Raw genomic sequence first — 23815 nt, 5'->3', positions numbered from 1 at the left:
ACTCCTGTTTTGCATTCAATTTTTGAATTTTCTTGAAAATTGGTAATGAATCCATAAATACGGTTTATTATTAGTCAAAATAAAATAGAGAGAGAAAATATAATTTGAGATACTTTGAAAATTTGAAGCAAGTCAATAGTATAATACTTTTTTTGTTATGATTCTTATAACAATACCAATTAAATATTTTCCGGAAAATCTAACGATACTTTGAAATACAAAAAGAGTGAGAAAAAAATATTTAATGATGGGTGATTTAAATGATCAATATTATCCTATTAAATTTTGCCCTAATTTTTAAAAAACCGTTATTCGTTAAGTTAATATAGTATTAATCAAATTCTTCATATTAAATCTCTAATCAAAAATTTCGTGAGAAAACATTTTTTGATTGAGGAAAAAATTCAAGCATCGAAGTTTTCAAAAAGTTAAATGAGTTCTCACAAATTTGTGTGAATTTCTTATTTTATTCCTTTTTCTAGAAGCTAATATACAGTTGTGTTTGACCATTTAAAGTTATAAAATTTGTAATTTTAAAGTCTCATCACACTTTTCAATGCTCGATTTTTAAAAACTGTTTAAAAATGGAGCTTATATTGAAATAGTGTAGAGACTAAAAATTACCACAGACTATTTCAGAGGATTGAGTTGCCACTCAATCCTCTGAAAAGTCTGAGGTAATTTGCAAAATTTGAGAACCAAAATATGATAACTAATCTAAATCGCACTCATTCAAAGCTGCATATCGCGATTTCAATGTTAATAATTATGACAATAACAAATTTCATTATCCGCGTTCAAACTGCATTGATTCGTCTTGATATTGAATTATTTTCTACTTACAGTGAAATCAAGCTCTCTAAAAAAGTATTTTCTTTCTTTCCAGATTTTGAGATCATATGCAAATACAACGAAACATTCAACCCTCCTAAAACAAAAATGTTGCTTTTATATGAGAATGATACAACGCTAAACACGTTCGCTAATAACGGTTTCTTACCTCAAACACCAGAGTATAATGACATTCAACATTTTCATTCAACTGTTATTCATGGGAGAAATATGTTTGTATCAGGTGACAACGCAATATGTACTCTTAAATATTATTATGACATAGGAGACAGAAACAATTTGACTGTTTCACCTTTTTTTAATGGAACCATAGTTGGGGAGTATGAAAGTGTTGTTGCTATAGGGCATTTATATACTGCAATATATGGGCATTTTATCAATGAAATAATGGCTCCTTCACAATTAATCCCTGCTGAAATTAGGAAAAAATCGTATATTGTTGTTCAAGGAAACAGAAGCATGTGTGAAGAATTAGTCAGAGTACTTGATTTTGAGGATCGAATTATATACTTAACCTGTGATCAATTTGTATTTTGTCGTGATCTTTATACAGTTTGCGATCCAAGAACTCATGGTGGTTATTATGGCCCTTGTTTAGGAAATTTGTCAATTGTAGTAAGGAAGTATTTTAATTTAACTAAAATCCAGCCCTTATATGTAGGATTGCACAAAAGAAGAGGTCCTACACGTGTGATTGCTAATTTGAACGAAATTATTAATTTTTCAAAAAATCTTAATGAATCAATACAATTTATGTATGTTCCAGATATTACAAACACTACGCTTGAAATTGCAAAAATCCATGCATCTTTAAGAGTGTTGGTTGGATCTACAGGAAGCAATCTAATTCGAAGTATTTATATGCATCCATTTACTTGTGTCGTTCAAATCTGTCCTCCTAGTTTTAATTTTGCTGTCACCGTTCAAGAAATTGTATGCAACCTTTATTCAATAGTAGTTACAGAACCTAAATTTTCTTTTAGAGAAAAATCTCCTCAATATATTAATATCACCAAAACATATAAAGCTATAAATATTGCACTATATGTTACGGAACATCACGAATGGCCAAATATTTCGGAATTTCATTTATTAAAGTAGAAGTAGTGTGTCGAAAATATGAGGATTCGAGATTGTTTTTACGTAATTTATAAATACCATCGTATATATTTGAGATTTGTGGTGTCTTTTTTACTATATTACAAAAAATCTATATTAATTTCACTTTTTAATATATGTTATATAGCTAGGGTTGTTAAAAATATCAAAAATTAGCGTTTTGAAGACACCATGGTGTCTTATAATTTTCCCTTCCTTATTGGCGTGTAGAAATAAATGCGCCAATAGATTGAAGAAGAAGAATTGTTTTTCTCTTAATGAACTTTAATCCTTTTGATATAAGAATATTAAAAACATTAATATAATTTCGATTTCGGAAATTAAATTTCCAAATTTTTTGTCGATTTCGGAAATAACAGGATCCCAAAAAAAAAAAAAAAAAAAAAAAAAAAAGGAAGCGGGGCTTCCAGGCACTTCGTGCCTTCTAGCCCTGATGTTGATGTTTAGTATAAATGAAGTTTTTATTCGGAGGACTCTTCTTCTTCCTCCATTGCTTCTGGGAAGAAGCCTTCTTCTGGGTCGAAAACATTATATATGTTTTCATGTTTTGTCACTTTTCTGTCACTTTTCAGGAAAAAACATTTTTATTATTATATATAAATGAATTTTACAAAACCACCGTTACCCTTCTTTGGAAATAAGAGTAGATGTAAAGATATTCTATTGAGAGAACTTAAGAAACTACCGAATGGTCTAACATTTGTAGACTTGTTCGGTGGAAGTTTCTATATATCTCATTTGTGCCATACTGTATTCCCAGACTCAAAGATTATATGCAATGACTTCGACAACTATATGGACCGTCTCAAACATATACCAGACACAAACAATATATTGAAAGAGTTAAAAGAAAAGATACCTATAGGTAAGATGGAACGTATACCATTAGATAAGAAAAATACTGTCAGAGAGGTTTTGAAAAAAGCAGAGTATATTGACTGGGATAGTATATCTTCTAGACTATTGTATAGTGGTGCTATAAGAGTTCATGACATTGAAACACTTATGTCAAAAGTTTTATATCTTAACTATACAAATGTTTTCAAAGAGGACATAGAAAAATATATTGAGGGTATAGAGTTTGTGAGATGTCATTGGACAGATTTGTATGAAAAATATAAAGACAAGGAAAATGTTTTCTTTATAGTGGACCCGCCGTTCTATAACACATGGGATTTTCAATACCAAGTAGACTGGACTTTGAGAGACTCTTTAGAAACTTTAGACGTTTTACATAACCATCCATGCTTTTACTTTACATCCGATAAAAGTGGTTTGGAAACCGTTATGAGATGGTTAGAGGACATACATGACTATGAGTTTAGATATGACAAGATAGAATATGAGAGAGGTCCTATAAACCGGAGAAAGTGTCATAACAGAGAAATTTTATTAGTAAGTAAATGTGGTTTGAAATAGGACTACTTGTTTTAGGTTTTTTCCATTGTGTCATTTATTTATTTGACGTGGCAGAAAAGTACAGAGAATATGAAGATGAACCAATGCCTGCAAATGTTCAGCATATGTACTCGTAAGAGATATTTTTATCTAATATTAAATGGACGCACAGAACTTAGCGAATGCACAGCAACCTGGACAACCAAACCCAGAGAATATTCCAAATGAAGTTAGAATACAAACTGCAATGGCAAACTATGGTCAAGTGCCAACAGATGTACAAATGCAAACTGCCATGTCAAATGACGCTGCGTTAGGTTTGCCACCATGGTATGCAAATATGAGATGGAAAGAGTTTTATACAAACCCTGAAGTGGGATATAAACAACTTTATGCAGATGACGCGAACACAGGAGTTGACCCAGAATATGTTTTCTACCAGAGGAGAAACAGAATGTATGAGCTCCAGTTAAAGAATGCTATGGAACTCAACAGGAAACGTAAGAGACTAGGCGGACATTAGATTTTTACATATAGTAAAATGGGTTTCTTCAGTAAGATAGGAAACTTCTTTCGAAATGTTGGAAGAGGTATATGGAATGGAATAAAAACCGTAGGAAGAGGAATTTGGAACGGTGTCAAAAATATTGGTAAAAGAGTAGGTCAGTTCGTTGGTATTATACCTAAAGACCCTGAACCAGAAGAGCAAGCTCCTGTTATACAACAGCCTGAACCTGCACCACAGTCTAGTTGGCAACCAAATCCAACACCTCAACCGTATTAAAAAATTATATTTTTACCGTTCGATAGTAGTTGTATATGAAACTAAGTTCTAAGTAAAACGCATGGTATAATGGAACTATTCTCTTTCTTCCATCTGTTGTAAACCATACTTGAAAGTCTGAAATACTTCCACTCGGCGGTTCATATAGCTTTGTAGGTTTTTCGTAAAAGTCATTTGCCAAGCATAAAAAAGAGTTTTGTGCACCAGAAAATGAAGCATGAACTATAATAGCATCTGAGTCGAAAACATTTTCATATGTTCCATTAGGGTTTGAGACTTCATAATAGTCCGGGTGTACTGGATACCATGCAGGCTGATTTAACATCCTCAAAAATCTATGCCATGCCAAGTTGTTATATTTTGTAGAAATATAAACGTTTTCTCCAAGGTCTTCTATTTTATTGATTTTAACAGTTGCATTTTTCCTGTCATATATAATATCGAGATGGTACTCTCCTTCGTCAATGTTATACTGGTTTGCATATTCGAGATAGATATCGTTTATTTTTTCTTGAAAAGCTTGAAGAGTTGTTTCTAAGTTTACAAGCAAATTCACTTGTAAAAGTTTTCCCTGTTCAAATTTCTCATACGTACGTTTTTCTTTGTTATAGTATCGAACTTCAAAACCGACCGTAAATGGGAAACCATGTATGGCTTCTGAAATGAACTTCATTCTACGAAAGCCAATAGCTTTTGTGACAGATGGGTCTCTTAACCATCTTAATGGGTAGTCAAAACGATAGCCTTCATGCTTTACGGTCTCTGTCTCAAACTTTTGACCGACATTCGTAAAAAGTTCATCTAATGGTTTAGTTGTAGCAACTCTTGAATTTTCTTTTTCTATTGGAAGCATATTTTATCTAGAATAAAAATGTCAAATGAAACAGCGTCTATGAGAGAAATACAACACAACCGACAACTCATTATACAAGCTCTAAATAAGAACACAACAAACTTTTCAAACTATTCTAAGATATCTGAGTCATTGAAAGAAGGAAACTTAAAACTGACATTAAACCCAATGACAGATGAGTTTCTGTTTCAAGACAATAAGAACCATACTGTCTGTATAAATCCAACAAAAGGAACTTTAAACGAGAAACCTATATCTGAACTTCTTTTGAAAGCAGATGTTGACAACAAAGCTGACAAAGAGTATGTAGACGATGCAATAGCAAAAGAAGAAGAAAGAGCTAACAAAGCTTATGCAACGAAAGAGGATGTTGAAAAGAAAGCAGATAAAACATATGTTGACGATGAGTTAGCATGTGTGGCTAGTGCGTTAGTGAAGAAGGCATATAAGGAATATGTGGATGAAAAAGACAATGAAATTAAAGAAAGGGTTGACTGGTACCATGAACGGACAACAAAGATTTTAAAAACGAAAGCCGATACAGGATGGGTTTCAGGATGTTTAGACCTTAAAGCCGACAAAGAAACTGTAGATATGTTGGTACAAACGGTTTCAAGTCATACCAGAGGTTTAATGGAAGATGGACAACAGTTGAAAGAGCTTGAGAAAGGTGTTACAGAGTTAAGGAATACAAAAGCAGACTCGACATGGATAAAAGGATATGTAGATGCAACAAAAGAACGTATTTTCGCATGGACAGAAGGAACATACCCACAAAAATATCATAGACATAGCATCTCTGACGTAAATGAACTTGAAGAAAAGTTATATAAAAAAGCAGACAAAACAGAGCTTCAAACATTAAAGACAGAAATACTTCAAACAGTATATCCTATAGGTTCTATTTATACGTCAATGAACTCTACCAGACCAGAAGTAGTACTTGGTTTTGGAACTTGGACTCAAATAGTCGACAGGTTTTTGTATTGTGCAAACTCTTCAAAGGAAACAGGTGGAAGTAAAACGATTTCAGGTGAAAATTTACCTGCACACAGTCACTACATAGATTTAAGTACATCTCAAGCAGGTTGGCATAAGCATAAATATTGGGATTGGTCAGGAATGACAAAAGGTCAAGGATATGATGTTAAAGACGACGTTAAGTTTGCTATAAATTGTTACTGGGATGACACTCAGGGAGAAGGAGACCATACACATTTCGTTTCAGGATATACGCAAACAACGGGACAAAGTAAAGACTACATGCCACCTTACATGACAGTTTACGCATGGTATAGAATTGCTTAGTCGTCATTTTCAACTTCTTTAGCATATTGGTCAGGAGTTGTCTTATATTTGTTAGGAACTGTCTTTGAAAGTATACCACCTTGAACTTTGACAAGTTTGAAACGAGGTCTGACAATAGTAGTTTTATCTTCTGCTTGCAGTGTGTACATTTTGCCATGTTTGCCTAAAACTTCATAATATTCTCTTGTATACTTTCTTCTATTTTTACGAACACGAATGTGAGTACCTGTCGGGTTCCCATTGTTGTCATAGTCAATAGTATTTTCATATGGGTCGCGTTTAGGTATTTCTATTTTTACTTTGTCGCCTTTCTTAAGTTTGAAGCCCGGCATTCTTTCTTGTTTGTCTCTTTTGACTAAATTATTAAATATATAGTCTTTCTCTAAGTCAGGGTTGTTTTTCATTTCTTCGGGGGAGTGGTTTCCCAAACCTTTTTGTTTACGGCTATTGTAAATATTTAAAACTTGTCTCATCTTTGCCATGGAGAAGTGTCTATATTTGTCGTCATATGAATTTCATTTGCTTCACCACCTTGTGGTTGGTTTAAGTCTCTTAACATTTTTATACAACTGTCAATGACACCAAGAGCAGAATGGTTTTGGTCGACAATGAAATATTGGTTTACATTTTTTGAACGCAGATAGTTTTTTACATCATCTGATTTGAAAGAACTTTCACAGTCAGATGTCAGTTTTGTTGGATGGTATTTGTCAACGAATATTGTCAAAGCAGTTTTCACATCTAAAATATTTTTGGACTGTAATGGTATGGCTTCACAGTATCTTGTGTTTTGACCGACAAATATTAGCCAGTATGGTGGTCCATCTTCTCTATACCTCGGAATGTTTTCCAAGATATCCATAAACCAAGCATTTGTGTTGAACTAAAGATTTTTATCATGAGTGCTTTCTTTGTTGCCTTAGAAACATAGGGGTCCTTGTTTGGATTCGTCATTTTTTAACCCATAAGAAATGGGTTTTTGGCGCATTAGCAGGAGTTGCATCCAGATTTTTGCCGCGCAGTGGGAACAATAGCCAGAGGTGTATTTGGAGTTGGAAGGAAGATTTTGAGTACATTAGGTATACTTAAAGAGAAAGCACAACCTATTATACAAACTGTACAGAAAGGTTGGGATGTAGCACGAGATGCAGCAAATCTTATTCCAAATCCTGAAACAAGAGGAAAAGTTCAAGGATGGATGGACAATGTAGGAAGACAAGCAGGAAACTATTATAACAAAGCAAATGACTACTATAACCAAGCAGGACACTATATGGACCAAGGTGAAAGATTCTTTAACAGAGGAATAACCATGCACAACAGTGGGTAAACAATAACCAACCGCAACCACTCAAACTTGGGAATGTAAAGTTTTTTACTGAGATGAAATGAACAATACAGCATTGAGACAAATGGGTTCAAGATGGATTTGTCGACTTCCAGCAGTTACACAACGTGTTTGTCAAGTTCTTCCTATACCTCAGGAAGTTTTAGACCGACTTAAAAAACAACAAACCAGTTGAAAACAAACCAAACTAAAATTTTTTACTGAGATGAAATGACCGAAGAAGTTGAAACGGTAGATTTGACACCACAAACAAAAAGTTCAGAACCATTGTCAAAACCTGTCAAAGAACTTACAGATGAAGAGAAAAATTCAATAATAGAAAGTGCCAGGTCTGGAAATACAAACCTAACTATAAAGTCACTTTTCATAGAAATGGAACGGCTAGTATCTCAAAAAGAAACAGACTCTCACAAATAAAATATTGAAGTCTGAAGGAGCTTTCGAGACAACAGATGGGAAAGTATACTTCACTGACAAACAGTTCATTATAGAAATCTCATTGACTTAGAGTCGAAATATTCTAAACTTTACAACAAACACAAAAAGTTGAAAGGAAACAAAAACAAATGGCATATGATATTTACGAAGATGTTGACGACACAACCATACCTGCAAGTGAGGTAAAGTCAGAGGAACGAAAAGTGACGAAAAGCCGATAGAAGAAGAAAAACCAAAAACTGAAGATAAACCAAAACCAAAGTTTAGTTTGGAAACTAAACAACTCAACTTCATTAGCTGGTATGGGTTGGCGTCAAAGGCTTATGGCAGCAGGTGGTTATGTAAAGTAAAAGAAAACATTGCATGAAATAAAAACATTTTTTAAAAAATATATTTTTTTATTTTATTTGAATGTACGTTGAGTTTGTTGAAGAAGACCGTTGGGAAACTTGTTTGTTAGATGAGAAATATGAAATTCACTGTTCTGAGCCTTTTGAAGTCAGAAACAAAAAGACAAAGAGTTTTTAAGCGAATGGGAGCAAAATGACGGATATGCTAGGATGAGGATTGGTGGAAAAACTATTTTAAACATGTTGTCATTGCAACTCATTTTATACCAAACCTAACAATCTACCTTTTGTAGACCACATAAACCATATAAGAAACGACATAGACTTGAAAACTTACGTTGGGTCACTTGTTCTGAAAACAGTAAGAACATAGGCAAATTTAGAGATATTGTATTCGAATTTGTCGACGAACTAGAAGATGAAGCAATTGAAATTACAGACTATGGTAAGCATACGTTTGAGTTTTACTACTATAGCGAGAACAGGACTCTTTCTACCTTTATCCGGCGTAAAACTATAGAAATTACAAGTATGTTTTACTAAGGCAGGCTGTGCTATGTAAACACTAGAGATACAGATGGAAACACGTTCATATATTTCTTAACAAATTCAAGAAGCTATATGGCATACCATTTTAAAACATTTTTTAAAACAGTATATTTTTACATATATTAAATGTTTCAGGTTGAAAAACAAAGAACAAAAGTAGCAGATACAAAACCGTTAGACTATATCTTTACAAACGCTGGTAGGACTGTATCAGATGAAGAAATTTCATCCCGAACATACAAGTTTGACTATCCAATTCGTTGGCTTCAAAGTCCTTCAGAAGCAAAGGCAATAGGATTTAGAAGAGTTTGTTTTCAAATAGAACTAACGCATTTATGTTCGCAGTAGATTTCATGGTCAGTATAAAGGTGATGATGGTCTAATAGACAAATTTGACGAAATGAGAATCTTTACGGTTCGTTCAGACGAAAGTCTTGAGAAAACTCTAAATGACTTTCAAACTCAAATAAACAAATACTATTGGGAATTTCAAGAAAAATACGACTCTTTACTAACGGAACGTACTATCTGAAAACTAGAATACGATAAGATGACTCCACCGTTTCATTTCAAAGATTGAAATTAACCCTCCAAGAGATACACAGTTTTTTATTTTGGCAAGTAGACAAACGTTCTTGGGCACAATTTCTTCGTTACTAAACCAGAACGAACCATTACCACCTGACGGGCCTTTTAAATTTATACATCCACCAGCAGATTTGACAGTTTATAGAAATGTGTTTGACCTCAAAATGTTATGTGTCATGCAAGTTTCAGTTCAAGCAACAATAGTTTCTATGTATTGGTAAGGACTTTTATGACTTTGCTTCTAAATTCTACGAACCACCTAAACAGTTTCTTGACTTTCAAGTTTGGTTCACAACAAATGGTGTGCAACATATTATTCATTGTACTATGACTTTTATCTCGAATTGTCTTTCATATATACTACGGAAAAGTGCTGAAAAGTATTGAAAAATAATGTTTATGTTAGCATGTTAGATCTAACATGTTTTCTAACATGTTTTCTAACATGGTCTAAAACTCTTGATTTTGTGCTGAATTCGACAAAAATGAGTTTTTGGTTGAAAGAATACGGTGGAGCCAAAAGTGGCTCGACCTCAAAAACAAGCATTTTGTGAAGAATATACCAACCGCGGAATTCCGCGGGTTGCTTTTTTATACAAAGTTCACAGGTGAATTTTCATGAATTTCCTTAAGATAGAAAAAAAGTGAGTTAAAATGAGATGTTTACTGAAGGTGTCACCATGTCACTCGGTCATTTTAACTTCTCTGAAAAAGTGTGACAACATGACATTTTGACAACAACACAGGAAATAGATTTCATCGTATATTTTTTGTCAAGACTTCTTCGTAAATGTTTTGTTGAGACTTCTTCGTAAATGTTTTGTCGAGATTTTTATCGTTGTGGTCCGACGGTTAAGCCACAAACGAATGTCCGACGTCCCACCAAAAAATATTTTTTTATTTTTATTGTAAGAACAGTATGACAGTCGAAGCAAAAACGTTCACGAACAAATCTAATGGCGAAACATTCACAAAAGGCACTTATAACGGTATTGAAGTCTTACGTAGAGACAAGGATGGTTACATTAATGCAACAAATATGTGTCAGCAGTTTAGGAAAGACTTTAGAAGGTTGTTGGAAAATAAGTCCTGGGAAGAGTATTTTAAGGCATTTTGTGAAGAATATACCAACCCGCGGAATTCCGCGGGTTGCTTTTTATACACAGTTCATGCAGGAATTCCGGATGAAATCAAACAGGTTAGAGGAATGTATGTAGACCCAAGACTTATAAACTATATAGCAATGTGGGCTTCTCCAAAATATTGCATAGCAGTTGGAAAAATTCTGGACTCCATAGACAAGAAAGTTCATGAGAAATTAGATGAAGAAGAACTTGAAGATACAGTAGAGAATGCTAAACCTTTGTTTGAAGAAGAAGTTAGAAAAAATGTGCTTAAACAAATAGAACATGAACGTGAGATATGTTCTGGTTATAGAGACTCGCCATACGAACTAGACCAATGGGAACAAGAAGATTTAAAGAGAGAATTTAGAGAATATGAACTCGCTAAGATAGCATTAGAAGCTGCAGAAAAGAAGTTAAAAGTTTGGGGTCGTTTTGTACAAAAATATTGTGAGTAAATGAACCATTTTTTTCGACAAAAATAATGTTTATGTTAGAATGTTAGATCTAACATGTTTTCTAACATGTTTTCTAACATCGTAGAAAACTCATGAGTTTTATACAGAATTCGGCAAAAATATAATTTAGGGTAGAAGGTTAGATCTAACCTCTTTTCTAACCTCTTTTCTAACCTCTTGAATTTTCATGAATTTTCATGAATTTCATCGTAAATGTTTTGTCGAAACTTCTTCATCGTAAATGTTTTGTTAAGACTTCTTCTTCGTAATGAGCGTAAAAGACCCAAAAATAATGTTTATGTTAGAATGTTAGATCTAACACGTTTTCTAACACGTTTTCTAACATCGTAGAAAACTCATGAAATTCATGAGTTTTGACACTTTCACAAAAAAACATAAAAAATAAAGTTAGTTTTTTAAAAAAAATATTTTTTATTTTTATTGTAAGAACATGTTAGCAACAACAGCACCAAACTCTTTAGTCATGAATCCAACATCTATGTTAGTAGAGATGAAAAGCTTCATTCCTTCTTCATATACTTTCGAAACAACAATCCAGAAGATAAAGCAAGAACTTTTAACAAATAATTTAGATTGCACCGCACAGGATGAAACAAATGGACAGTATCTTTACGACATGCAGGACCTCATCGACCATCTACCCAAACTTCCTGAAATCCAACAACAAAAGCTTACTATTCCCGAATTTGACGAAATAGAAGTAAAAACAACCGACTCGGTAGAAATAAAGAAGTTCATTCGTAAGGTAAACTATGAGTTTCTAGGATTTCATTGCAACCATAAGGTTATGGACAAAGACTGCGATATGGTATATAAGAACATCTCTGACATATATAAATCTGGGGAGTTTAAGACCTACGACAACTTTGTTTCGTTAGTTGCTGAATGTGTATGGCAGATAAGAGATAAAGATAGAAGAGGTAAAGTATGGAACGAACAGATAAAACCTGCATGTTTTGAGTTAAAGAAAACCATTGACGCTTTAGTTGTACTTGCAGGACAAATTTCAATGTACAATGCTAAAATGAACCCGCAATGTTCAAAATGTAAGGCAGCAATGAGGAAATATAACTACTCCGTCAAAGAGATAGAAAGAATGAGAAACGACTATGCAGATTTAAAGAAAGAAGTAGAGAAACCAGCAGAAGATAAAATGAACATGTTAGAATTTCTGAACAAAAACTATCCAACAGCAGAAGATTTCCTTCTATCTGATGTCAAGAAGAAATATAAAGAGACTTTCGGCATAGTTAAAACATTCGATGTACTGACAGAGGAAATCGAAGCTACAAAACTGTTTAAAGTCTCACGAATTCATAACGTTTACCATGTAAAACGCTTATAAAATAACTGGGGTAGAAAAGAGGTTAGAAAAGAGGTTAGATCTAACCTTCTAACATAAACATTATTTTTGCTGAATTCCGTATGAAATTTCATGAGTTTTGTGTGTTTTAGACCATGTTAGAAAACGTGTTAGAAAACATGTTAGATCTAACATTCTAACATAAACATTATTTTTGCTGAATTCCGTATGAAATTTCATGAGTTTTGTGTGTTTTAGACCATGTTAGAAAACGTGTTAGAAAACATGTTAGATCTAACATTCTAACATAAACATTATTTTTGCTGAAAAATGACCAAATTTCATGAATTTCCTCATAAGATTGCTACCCTCGAAAAACCGAGGATAGAGATTCCGTATGAAAATCATGAATTTCCTTAAGATAGAAAAAAAAGTTAGTTTTATTTTTTTATTTTTTTATTTTGTATGTAAGAACAGAAAATGTTAAACATTGAGTTTGAAACAGTTAGAAAGATAGACAATGAGACCAAAATAGTTAGAATAGGTGATTTAAACGTAAGATACTCAAAGAAATACAAAAAATATTCTTTGTCAGACATTTTAACACTATCTGAAAAAAAACATCCCACGACTGGGTTAAAAATGCTTCTACTCAGAAAATTTTGACAAAAAATCCTGAGCTTATGATATCGGTAAGATTCTATGGAACAAGAGCATATCTCATCGACAAAAGTCTTATACCAGTAGTTTTGTTCTGGATTGACCCAGTTGTTGGATATAATTTCATAACATATGGTTCATTCGATACGGAACGTTGCAGTGAAGGCTTACTTTACATCGTTCAGAAACCAAAGGACTTCAATACAAAGAGATATAAGATAGGAAGAACATTTAATATAACTCAAAGATATGACAGTATAGTCAATAGAGTTAAGGTTGTGTTTGTTAATGATATGAGAGCTGCTGAAACAGAACTACTTGAAAAGTTTGAGAAAATGTATGGTGCTCCCACGAAAGGTAAAGAAACGTTTGAAGTAGATGAGATAGATAGTGCTATAAAATTATTTGACGAAGTTGCTGAAAAATACATGTAAAGCGTTTATTTTTGGTCTTTTGTGAAAGTCAAAGACGATATGTACCAAATGCAAAGTATTTTGACAGCATGTTTTGCTCCAGATACTAAGCTTCCTAAAGACTGGTTTAGGAACCAAAGCACACAAGAACTTTTGAGCGAAATTTCTCATATGTTTGCGACCGGTAGAAAACCGCGGGTCGCCAAAACTCTATGAAAATCGTAAAAGAACAGCGAGTAGGTAAAAAATCGGTCTTGCCTAAAACTCATGAAAATCGTAAAAAATTGCCAAACGGTTTGAGAGGATATTATGTACATAGACTTCTTGTAAATGCTGTAGCAATGTGGGCTTCACCTCTTCACCTAAACATTATTTTTATTGAATTCAGCAACAAAAATCATGAATTTCCTTAAGATAGAAAAAATAAAGTTAGTTTTATTTTTATTTATTTTTTTATTTTGTATGTAAAGACAGATATGTCAACAACAGAGAACACAACAACAGTTATAGTCCATGAAGCTATAAATGAAGAATATGAGTGGGTTCAGTTTAACAAACAACTCCGTCTCATTCGTTCGGTCAAAGACGATATGTACCAAATGCAAAGTATTTTGACAGCATGTTTTGCTCCAGATACTAAACACGCAGACGATTGGTTTAGGAACCAAAGCACACAAGAACTTTTGAGTGAAATTTCTCTAGACCGAGAAAAATCGGTCTTGCCTAAAACTCATGAAAATCGCAAGAATTTGGCTCCTGGTTTGAGAGGATATTATGTACATAGACTTCTTGTAAATGCTGTTGCAATGTGGGCTTCACCTCGTTATGCTTGGTATATTTACAGACTTCTTGACGAAATTCATAGACAAGAACGTGAAGAGATGGAAAAGAAACTTCAAGCAAAAGATGAAGTCATTGAAGCAAAAGACAAAAGCATTCAGAAAAGAATACCACGTTCGGTACCAAAAGGAAAGGAAAAGAACTATAAGTATATGATTTATACTGAAGAGATGGAAAATGAAGAAGATAAAGATATGGTTATGTTGCATTTAGTCAGAAGAAACAACAAAAGCTTTTACGACCTTGCTAAGATTTACAAATCTGACAGAAATTGGTTCTATCGCGAAAACTTACCGATTTCAATGACACCAAATGAAGATGTGAAACAAATAGTTCAAGATACGTTACCTCAAACACACTATGATATTAAAGGTTGTACAATACTTACCTTCAAAGAAGATTTGCCGCTACTGAAAGAAAAAATAACAGAGTATTTTGACAACTTCAAACAAGCAGAGTAAATGAACTCTTTATTTTTCAAGCTTGACTTCAGATGGCTCAGGTAGCTCTATAAGGTAAATTGTCTTGTCAAATCCTTCCGACAGGAAGAACTCTTGCATCCGACAGAAAAAGTTTTTCCCGACAACAGGAAGAACTCTTGCATCCGACAGGAAGAACTCTTGCATCCGACAGAAAAAGTTTTTCCCGACAACAGGAAGAACTCTTCCATCAGACAGGAAAAATTTTTCCAGTTGTTCGTCCGTAAACCATTCAAATTTTCGAAATTTGAGAACTTTTTGGTCGAACTTCAGAAAAAGTTTTTCCTTCCGACAGAAAAAGTTTTTCCCGACAACTGGAAGAACTCTTGCATCCGACAGGAAGAACTCTTCCCGACAACAGGAAGAACTCTTCCATCCGACAGGAAGAACTCTTCCATCCGACAGACTTACTAAGACTAAACACTTAGATTTTTCAAGCTTGACTTTTTACAATTTGAACTTTGTTTGCGTAGATATGAATTCTGAAAGAAGTATGAGGGTCTTGTATGACTTTATACTTCTCCCATAGTTCATGTCTGTCAAACTTACCTGCCATGGACTCTTTCATAAGTTCCATGAAATCGTCTTCTGACAATCCTGGGAAAAGTATAATGTCAGTAAGTATTCTCTTTACATCCTTACTTAAACTCTTTGCTGTCTGTACACATATTACGACTGAGATGTTAAAGTGTCTGAGCTTCTTAAGAATTCGACACATATCTTGTTCTCTATTCTTAAGCAAAGGATGAGAAGCAAAGTCATCTAAGATAAGAAGACACCTATGAGGGTATGTCTTCCAATCGTAAGATTGCAATTTCTTCGAAATGTATTCTATCTCTTTCTGTTTGTTTCTGAAGTGTTTCTTCTCTAATATTCTCTGCATTTCCTCATTTGGGTCTTTAAACTTAGAATTGACATACTCATTTATAGCATTATACTTCAAAACTCTTCTTTGGTACTTCTTTATCCAATCTAACAACTCAGTATCCTTTATACATACTAACTTAGACTTCTTTATAATATCTTTGAACGAATTGACGGTTTGGTCAAATTGACCAGAAGTACTACAAATAACAACTAACTCATAGAATGGGTTCTTCTCATCTAGTTCTTGTTGTTGTGCAGCCATTTTAAGATAAGTGAAAGTCTTACCCGACCCAGGTGGTGCGATTAGACCTGTTATACCATTCTGAGCAAATAAGAACTTGTCATGTATAGGCTTTATCTGAGCATTTTCTAACTTCCTCTTGTTCTTGTTTAAAACATTCTCAAATTTCTTGTCAATGTCAGCAAACTTTTTTTTCTAACATATTTTTAGAAAAATTAAAATTTTTATCTTTTAAAAATGTCTAGTGATTTCGCTATCTATATTCGAGACAAACTTTTCGACAGCAAAACATCTGTCGACCATAAAATCTTACATAGTGTAAACAAGAAAGGTGAATTTGTTCTAAAGTTCTGTTTCTGGGAATATGACAAGAACCATAAAACATTAAGCAGAGCAGTCTTAAAATTTGTCAATGACAGACTTGTTGACAGAGATGACGCCGATTGGAAAGATGAAGTCCAACAAAATTCTTAGAATGCAAAGAAGACACATGCGCTGTTCTTGAAGATGAAATAGAAAACAGAATAGAAGAGCTATTAAAGGACAAAGAACTTTTACATAAATATGGTTCTGAGAAATTTGACATAACTCCACCAGAAAAGAAGAAGAAGAGAGAAAAGAAAGAAAAGAAAGAAAAGAAAGTAGAAGAGAAGAAAGAACCTGAACCAGTTCCAGAGAAAAAGAAATTTGACATGTAAAAATAAAATTTTATTTTTAGAACATTTCTGGGTCAATGTCAATGTTCTCTTCCTCTTTAGGGGCAAACACTGGCTTAGACTCTAAAATCTTTTTACCTAATTTACCTTGAACTTCAACTATCTTAGACTCATAATATTCATAGTCGTCTGCTTTCTTTGGTTCATAAGGTATAACAAGTTTGTATGCTTTGCCTTCTTTAAGGTTTGAGAACCTTCTGTCAAAACTTTCTTTGACTGCTAACAAACCTTCTATGTCTAAGTCTTCAAATTTCGCACCATTTTTAGTCACAATAGCAAACTTAACTGGTTCGATGTTCCAAACTTTGCTGAATGAAGACTTTTCAAAATGGTAGAAGTAAACATTCAAATATGTGAATGGGTCTAGTTCTTCTTTAAGTCCTGACATGTACTTGTTTACTGAGATGAATTTTGCCATCTTTTCTATCGGATAAAAAAATATTTTTTTAAAATTTACTCAGAAAAATTTTTCTTTGTATATACGCCGTTCTGTATGTCTAAAAGACTTTTGACATTTGCCAAGAATGTTCGTTTAGAAGCTGCCATATAACCATATTCTTGACAATATTGTTTATACGAATCGTACAATGACCTTTCATCTAAACACTCAAAGTCAGTTTCATCTATGAACAGTTCATATACACTCTTGTTTGCTTCTAACAATGTTTGTCTCTCTTCGGTATGTGGAATTTGTCTTGGATTGAACTTTGAAATATCTAATGTCATAAAATATGAGAACAAGTGGTTGTAAAAGTCAGATGTCAAAGTTTCTGCTAAGTCGTCAAAATATTCTGTATCTTGCATATGAGAATCTGACGTTCTGACAACTACATATCTTCTGTCAGAACTTTCTAACTTCATCGGAACAGTATTGTTTGAAACCATAATGAAGTTTGCAACATTTTCACAAACTCTTTGGTCTTTATATTTTCTTTCAACAACTCCAACTTTGTCTGTTATAAGACTCTTCAAAGCATCTGAGTTCAAAACTTTTGTTGTATCTATACTTTGAAGTTCATTGCAAACTATAAGTTTCATATTCTCTATTGAGGAGTTAAATTTACCGCAGATGTTTTCTAAGTTTGTCATATTAGGGTTCGAATAACCTTCTAACAGTTTGCATAAGATATCTGTAAAGAATGTGTTCTTACCTGTTCCTTGTTTTCCAATTATAATGAGAGCAGTTTCATTTTTAGCACTTGGATGTTGTAAGATATTTGCAAACCAACATAAGATATACTCATAAACCTTTTCGTTTCCATTGCATATAATTTCTTTGACATGGTCTAACCAAGCTTCTATAATATTTTCTTTCCATTCTACTTGTTCGTATTTATATCCAGTGAAGATAGAATAGAAGTTTGGAGAAGGTGTATAGAACTTTATACCTCGAACTGAAAAATCTTCAAGTTTTGACAATAAGATATCCCAAGCATCTAACATCTTCATACCAACTTGTACGACTTTTATTTTCTTAAGTTTCTGTCTACATTCTTGTTCTGAAACTATTGTTGCTCTTGGTTTGTTAAAGACAACATCCCATTCTTTCATGACATAACATTCTGGGGCAGAGTCAACATAAATGACTAAACGTTTCAAATTCTCGACTGCTTTGTTATAGTCTCTAAATGGACACATATTTCTGAATGCTTGGAAGTCATAAAAATCTGAAACATCTATTCTGTACATTTTTATAAAAATAAAAAAAATATTATTTTTTTATTCTTGACTTTGTTGTTCCATTTGTTGCATTTGTTGTTCTTGAGCTATTTGTTGTTGAAGTTGTTCTTGTAGTACAATACTTTCACCAGTTGCATCTTCCAATTCGAAACTTTCTGCCGTCATTGACAAATACATAGGACATAAAAGTTTTACAGGAACAAAGTTTGCGTCAACTAATGTCAACGTTATACTTGCCAAAGTGTTTGAGTTCACTAAGGTTGAAAATTCTGCATTCGAATGAACAATAGGCAAACCAGCAGAGAAAGTATTGTTTATACGCATAAGTATCTTTTGGTCATAGTAGTTTCTGTCGACATTCGAATAACACTTTGAACCTAAGTTTGAAACAATATATAAAATAGGTGTACTTAAAGTCAATGGAACAGACATTCCTTGTATGACACCTTTTCCTGTTATAGGAAACTGTTGGTAGTAAAAACCAGATATAAGTTTTGTATTATAGCTCATATTGTTTATAGTAAACTCAGTCGGACATCCAAACATAATGAAACCTGCTCTAGTTGCAGCACATGTTACATCCGTCCTTAAAGTATTAAATAAGTCAACAAAACCTGTTGGTGGTATATCTGAGTAAGTATCTTCAAAGGAGTATTTTTTACCATTCACAACAATAAAATCTTCTGGTGTCAAAAGAGCAAAACAGGCTTTAGTCGTCATCGTGTTTAAGGTCAGTTTACAATATCGTCCTTGAGGACTTTGTAAGTTTGTTGTTATAGAATTATATGACTCAGGGTTTTTAGTCGTAATAGTATAAACCACTATGTCTTCTGCCATTTACTTAGCAACTAAATTTTAATGAAATGTTGTGGTCGTCAAATATTTTTATGACGTCTGGGAAACTATATTTTAAGTTCAACGTTTCACCTCCTTTCATAACGTATATCTTGTCAATGACATTATATGAAACACCACAGCAACTAACGTCGGGTTCTATTTCTTTGATGTTTATATCGTCTGCCTCTGTCAAAAGTTTCAATAGTTCTTTCAAAACTTCATGAGGTGCAATGACATATGAGTTCACTTTTACAGGGTTGTGCTCAACCAAGTTTAACATTATACCTAAAGCTTGACAAATCTTCTCCTGAGTTTGAAGTTTGTCTTTCAGTTGTTGGTAGTCGTTTCGAATATCTGCAACAGAACTTAAGTCTCTGCTAACTTCAGGATATGTTGGTTCTTTTACAGGAACTATTGTTATACCATCTTTGTCTTCGTATGGTTTCCCCATTTCAACATCTCTTTCTTTGACATTGACAATAACACTTTGACTGTTTGTTTGAGTTGGTGAATTTAACTTCACATCTGCCACCGCCATTAAACCTTTTGAAACACTTACGCTTCTATTTTTCGGAAATGACATTTTACTTAGAATAAAAAGATGGACGTATTCGAGTATCTCTTCGAATTGAAGCAGAACAAAGTTTACACACACAAACAATACAAATACATTGACAGAATAGTTCTTTATACAAACAATGGTAAATGTTATAGAATAGCGGTCTTTGCTGAACCTAAATATTTTCATAAAGCAAAGAAAGTTGGTATAACTGAAATGGTGAAAGTTCTTGACGTTGACAAAAATATAACAACAAAACTTACAGATATTTCTAAAGGTAAGTTTATCTTACAATATTATGTCAAAACTGGCGTACTGTCAATATTTGACGGAGAGAAGTCAGTTCAAGAACAACTTACTGACCTGCTGCCAAAATCTGCTCGATGGAAGCTGTCGTTATACCAATCTGAGGAGCCCCAGCAGGTTTCATCGAACGAATCTTCAAAAGAGCATCTTCCGTGAAAAGTGCTATTGGTTTTGTAAACTTCTTTGCTTTCAATTCATCTGGACCGTCTCTGTCACCAGTATATTGTATTTGAACTGTACCAACAGTTGAAATACCACCCATAAAGTCTTCTGAGTCAGCAAATGGAATGCCAAGCCAAAAGTTTGAACGGTCTCCATTTGTATATTGAGTTTTTTGACCTCCTGTATGAGTCCATACTTTCACATATGGCATAATAGAACTTTGCATTTCAGGGTTAATGGTTGTTGTGAAGTTGTTGTTAAAGTTCATAGCATCTAATGTCAAGTTGTATGACCTCATATCCTCAACTGTAGAATATTCTTCTCTTGGATAATATTTGCCATCTATGTTTATATGATATTTAATACCGGGGTTGTAGAAACAAGAATAGTCATTTATAGTTCGTCTGAACAGTACAAACATAGTATCTGCATGTTTCATTGCAGTTGTTAAAGCAATATCTGTTCTTGCACATGGGTCAGCACTTTGGTTTCCAACTTCACCTGCAAAGTCTTTGACAGATATTTGGTGTATAGGGAACATAAGTGGAACTGCAATATATTTGGCAGCTAAAGCATTTGAAATATCTGGGTCCAACATATAGACTGCAAGTCTGCTTTCTATTCTCTTGCATTCAAATTTTTCGCATGTGAACTTAACTGGGTCCCAAGCATCTCCAGCAGCATTGAAATAATAGTTTACTTCAGTGTTGAGGTTTGAGAAACCAAAGTCTAAGTCAACTTTGTTTTTGCAAAAGTCGGCGAATGACATTTTATTTGTTCCCACTACTTCTGTAAGAGTGAATGGGTCTTGTGTTGGTGCAATGACTAAGTTATTTTTGCTTGGAGTAAGTTCGATAGAAATTTTTCCTGCCCAGTTTGGCAAGTATCTTAAAAACCTGAAGATGAGGAAAGATGATGACAAAGGAACTCTAAGTTTCAATTTTACTTTGGTTACTGCTGCTGCAGTTTGTCCAGAAAGGTTAACATAAACTCCTGGAACGTTAGGGTCAAGTCTTCTTATTTTCTCAATAGTTGCATACTGGTCTGTTTGTTCTCTAGCTTGTGGTTGTACTGAGTTTCTCAAAGCGAACCATTCATAGTTTGCCCATGTTACTGTTTGAACTAAGTCAGAGTTAGAATATATCTTATATCCCATGAAAACTTCTGGAGCATATTGGTATCCGACATAGAAAATTCCATTGCAACCTTTCTTGTCAGACAACTTGGCAGAAGGTTTTATTTCAATGTCTTGTTCCACGTATAAGAAAGAGTTGTCAATAGAAATTATATGAAACCTGTCGCAAGCAATATCTACTGTTGTTGAAGAACCTTCTCCAAACTCACCTACGTTTCCATAAGAAACAGCAGTTGTATATTCGTAAGTTCCAGGAACTATTTCTGACCTTCTAATGGCATTGTCGCATTCGTTATACCATTCGGAAACATTTCCATTCATAGCATCCAAAACTGTTGGCGTTATATTCTGAGCGGCGTACATTTCATATGAGTAAAAATATAGAATAGTTGGATTTATATGTCATAATAGAACCCACGTGGACCAAGCTTTACTTTCTTCCTGACTGAGTTTTTAACTCTTCTTTTTCCTTCATTGCCCTCTGCTTGAAGTTGTTGCATCTTTGCTCATGTTCACTAGTATGTTGTAAATTTCCCATGTCCTTTTTGCCTTTGGGCTCTGGTCGCCCATCTCAGGTAACCTATATCCTAGAAAGAGTTTGTCATAGTTTGTATTTGAGTCTTTGCTTATTGTTTGCATGACTCTTTCCTGAGTTTCCGGTTCAAGCTCTTCAAACAGTGCCTGTCCATATGGAATAAGCTCGTTTCCAAATATATGTTTTTGTAGCCATTCTGGTTTTCTTTCCATGTTACCAACTATATCTTTTGTGAATGGGAAAGCTTTTACCCAATCTTTCAGTCTTGCGTCGTTTATTTCTGTAGTTGGTTTTATTTTGTCAAGGAACATGTTTTTCAATACTAACATTTCATTTGGTACTGTCCATTTGAGTTTTCTTAAATATTCATCCCTTCTCGATTCATCGCCTGCAAAGTAAGTTTTTATGACATTTTGCAAACTTTCATTTGCAAGGTCATGTACAATAGGTTCTCTTCCTTCGCTCTCCCTAACTTTCTTTCTAAACTCTTCACCAAATATACCATCTCTATGGTTCTGTGTAGTTCTTTGAGATAAATGTTCTAGAACGTCAGGTGTTATATTTCCATCAGCCATGTTCATTTCATACTGGTCCAAAATATCTGCATCTTTCATATCTTTCAATGGCATTAAAGCCGCGCTTAAAATACCAGCTATATCTGGTTCACCATTGACTTCCATTGCGTCTACAACTTCTTGGAATTGTGGTTGTAAGTTTATGAACCACCTATCCGGGTTAGCTTTATGACCCCATCTCATTGTAGTTCCATCGTCTGCAGAAACAAAAGTAGGTTTGTTTCCATCTTGGTTAGGTTCTGAATGAACTTTAAACAATGTTTCATTTCTATATGTTTTCTTGAAATTTAACCTTTTATTTCACCGAGTTCATCCGAAGATTGAACGTTAAATGCTCGTAAGTAAAAAGGGTTGTTGTATTTGTGTACATTTTTTTTCAGTTCTTCCATTCTATGCTGAATATTTTCATCTGGTGCTGGAGTCTTTTGTATGTCGGCAAACATTTTTCGATATTCTTCTACTATGTCAGCCGAATTTTTTTTAGACTCTTGGAAATATTCCATATTCTCCGCATACTCTTGTTGAGGGTCAAGATTTTTCGGCTGTTCCAAATCTTCATCTAGTTCTGTGAAGTTAGTTTCCAAAGGAGTGACTTGTTCGTTTCCTTCAGGCTCTTCTAGCTGTTGTTGCTGAACTATTTCTTCCATGTCTGGTTGTATCTGAACTATTTCTTCCTGTGGAGTTTCTTGTACCTCATCTGCTGGCATTTCATATATTCCGAGACCGTTTTTAACAATTTCCCTATCTACGTCATCCGCATTCATAAGCTTTTGTTCTTTCGTTCCGTCTCTATTTTTTACGCGTTTCATGACGAAAGTTGAATTGTCATTTAGCTCTGACATCAAATATCTCGGAGTAAATTCGTTCATGTCATTTGGATGATATGCTATTAAATCATATCCCTTAGCGAGCTTGTATTTTCCAGGTTTGAGATTATATCCGTTTTGGTGCTGAGCCATAAAGCTAAATAGGTTCGGGTCAGTATTTCCATCCTTGAACTTTCCAATAGCTTCTTTATATCTGTCACTAAAGTCAACAGTATCTGGGAAACCACACTCTTCTTTAAGCATTTTTAAGAATTCTTGGTTTCCTTGTTCTCTACTTCTTTTATGTCCTTGCTCTGTTTGTGGTTGTTGTTGTGCAGGGTTTTGAACTGTTGGTTGCTGTGCTGGTTGTTGTGTTGTTGTTGTGCTGGTTGTGGAGGTGGTTGTTGTGCTGGTTGTTGTGTTGGTTTTGGTGCATGCCTGTGTCTGTGTCCATGTGACGATGTAAATGTTTTAGGTAGTCCTGGTGCAGGTGCTTCTCTTGGAGGGTTTG

General features: G+C 34.0%; 11 protein-coding genes and 7 pseudogenes across 18 annotated transcripts, besides 1 other annotated feature; 8 read left to right on the top strand and 10 right to left on the bottom strand.

The window, feature by feature from the left end:
* Positions 1-2766: 2766 nt before the first annotated feature.
* TVAGG3_0023130 (phage tail repeat-like family) lies at positions 2767-3390 on the top strand (the record flags this gene model as incomplete). Its single annotated transcript, XM_051220200.1, has 1 exon — positions 2767-3390. One exon carries the CDS (start codon positions 2767-2769, stop codon positions 3388-3390), a length of 624 nt encoding a protein of 207 aa, XP_051105186.1.
* Positions 3391-3529: 139 nt separating this feature from the next.
* On the top strand, positions 3530-3892 carry TVAGG3_0023120 (uncharacterized protein; the record flags this gene model as incomplete). The annotated part of the gene is made up of 1 exon (XM_051220199.1): positions 3530-3892. One exon carries the CDS (start codon positions 3530-3532, stop codon positions 3890-3892), a length of 363 nt encoding a protein of 120 aa, XP_051105185.1.
* An 18-nt stretch (positions 3893-3910) lies between these two features.
* Positions 3911-4153, top strand: TVAGG3_0023110 (serine threonine-protein phosphatase family; the record flags this gene model as incomplete). Its single annotated transcript, XM_051220198.1, has 1 exon — positions 3911-4153. The coding sequence occupies one exon, from the start codon at positions 3911-3913 to the stop codon at positions 4151-4153; it is 243 nt and encodes an 80-aa protein (XP_051105184.1).
* Positions 4154-4620: 467 nt separating this feature from the next.
* Positions 4621-5006, bottom strand: TVAGG3_0023100 (annotated as a pseudogene). Its single transcript has one exon. A coding segment is annotated over exon 1 (386 nt).
* Positions 5007-5144: 138 nt separating this feature from the next.
* Positions 5145-21697: a mobile genetic element.
* Positions 6394-7268, bottom strand: TVAGG3_0023090 (annotated as a pseudogene). Its single transcript has one exon. A coding segment is annotated over exon 1 (875 nt).
* TVAGG3_0023080 (uncharacterized protein) lies at positions 10507-11169 on the top strand (the record flags this gene model as incomplete). Its single annotated transcript, XM_051220197.1, has 1 exon — positions 10507-11169. One exon carries the CDS (start codon positions 10507-10509, stop codon positions 11167-11169), a length of 663 nt encoding a protein of 220 aa, XP_051105183.1.
* Positions 11621-12535, top strand: TVAGG3_0023070 (organellar and viral DNA polymerase type B; the record flags this gene model as incomplete). The annotated part of the gene is made up of 1 exon (XM_001288107.2): positions 11621-12535. The coding sequence occupies one exon, from the start codon at positions 11621-11623 to the stop codon at positions 12533-12535; it is 915 nt and encodes a 304-aa protein (XP_001288108.2).
* Positions 14187-14867, top strand: TVAGG3_0023060 (annotated as a pseudogene). The gene has a single exon. A coding segment is annotated over exon 1 (681 nt).
* TVAGG3_0023050 lies at positions 14900-15112 on the top strand (annotated as a pseudogene). Its single transcript has one exon. A coding segment is annotated over exon 1 (213 nt).
* Positions 15319-15768, bottom strand: TVAGG3_0023040 (protein of unknown function, DUF4106 family; the record flags this gene model as incomplete). Its single annotated transcript, XM_051220196.1, has 1 exon — positions 15319-15768. One exon carries the CDS (start codon positions 15766-15768, stop codon positions 15319-15321), a length of 450 nt encoding a protein of 149 aa, XP_051105182.1.
* On the top strand, positions 16231-16691 carry TVAGG3_0023030 (annotated as a pseudogene). Its single transcript has one exon. A coding segment is annotated over exon 1 (461 nt).
* TVAGG3_0023020 (protein of unknown function, DUF4108 family) lies at positions 16708-17127 on the bottom strand (the record flags this gene model as incomplete). Its single annotated transcript, XM_051220195.1, has 1 exon — positions 16708-17127. One exon carries the CDS (start codon positions 17125-17127, stop codon positions 16708-16710), a length of 420 nt encoding a protein of 139 aa, XP_051105181.1.
* Positions 17351-18158, bottom strand: TVAGG3_0023010 (annotated as a pseudogene). Its single transcript has one exon. A coding segment is annotated over exon 1 (808 nt).
* Positions 18429-19109, bottom strand: TVAGG3_0023000 (uncharacterized protein; the record flags this gene model as incomplete). The annotated part of the gene is made up of 1 exon (XM_051220194.1): positions 18429-19109. The coding sequence occupies one exon, from the start codon at positions 19107-19109 to the stop codon at positions 18429-18431; it is 681 nt and encodes a 226-aa protein (XP_051105180.1).
* TVAGG3_0022990 (protein of unknown function, DUF4106 family) lies at positions 19231-19764 on the bottom strand (the record flags this gene model as incomplete). The annotated part of the gene is made up of 1 exon (XM_051220193.1): positions 19231-19764. The coding sequence occupies one exon, from the start codon at positions 19762-19764 to the stop codon at positions 19231-19233; it is 534 nt and encodes a 177-aa protein (XP_051105179.1).
* On the bottom strand, positions 20141-20464 carry TVAGG3_0022980 (protein of unknown function, DUF4106 family; the record flags this gene model as incomplete). Its single annotated transcript, XM_051220192.1, has 1 exon — positions 20141-20464. One exon carries the CDS (start codon positions 20462-20464, stop codon positions 20141-20143), a length of 324 nt encoding a protein of 107 aa, XP_051105178.1.
* A 162-nt stretch (positions 21698-21859) lies between the features above and the next one.
* Positions 21860-22603, bottom strand: TVAGG3_0022960 (protein of unknown function, DUF4106 family; the record flags this gene model as incomplete). Its single annotated transcript, XM_051220191.1, has 1 exon — positions 21860-22603. One exon carries the CDS (start codon positions 22601-22603, stop codon positions 21860-21862), a length of 744 nt encoding a protein of 247 aa, XP_051105177.1.
* Positions 22604-22866: 263 nt separating this feature from the next.
* On the bottom strand, positions 22867-23568 carry TVAGG3_0022950 (annotated as a pseudogene). Its single transcript has one exon. A coding segment is annotated over exon 1 (702 nt).
* Positions 23569-23815: the final 247 nt, after the last annotated feature.

Source organism: Trichomonas vaginalis, chromosome IV (genome assembly GCF_026262505.1).
Source record: "Trichomonas vaginalis G3 chromosome IV, whole genome shotgun sequence".
Classification (NCBI taxonomy): domain Eukaryota; phylum Parabasalia; order Trichomonadida; family Trichomonadidae; genus Trichomonas; species Trichomonas vaginalis.
This window is presented reverse-complemented; position numbering and strand designations above follow the sequence as displayed.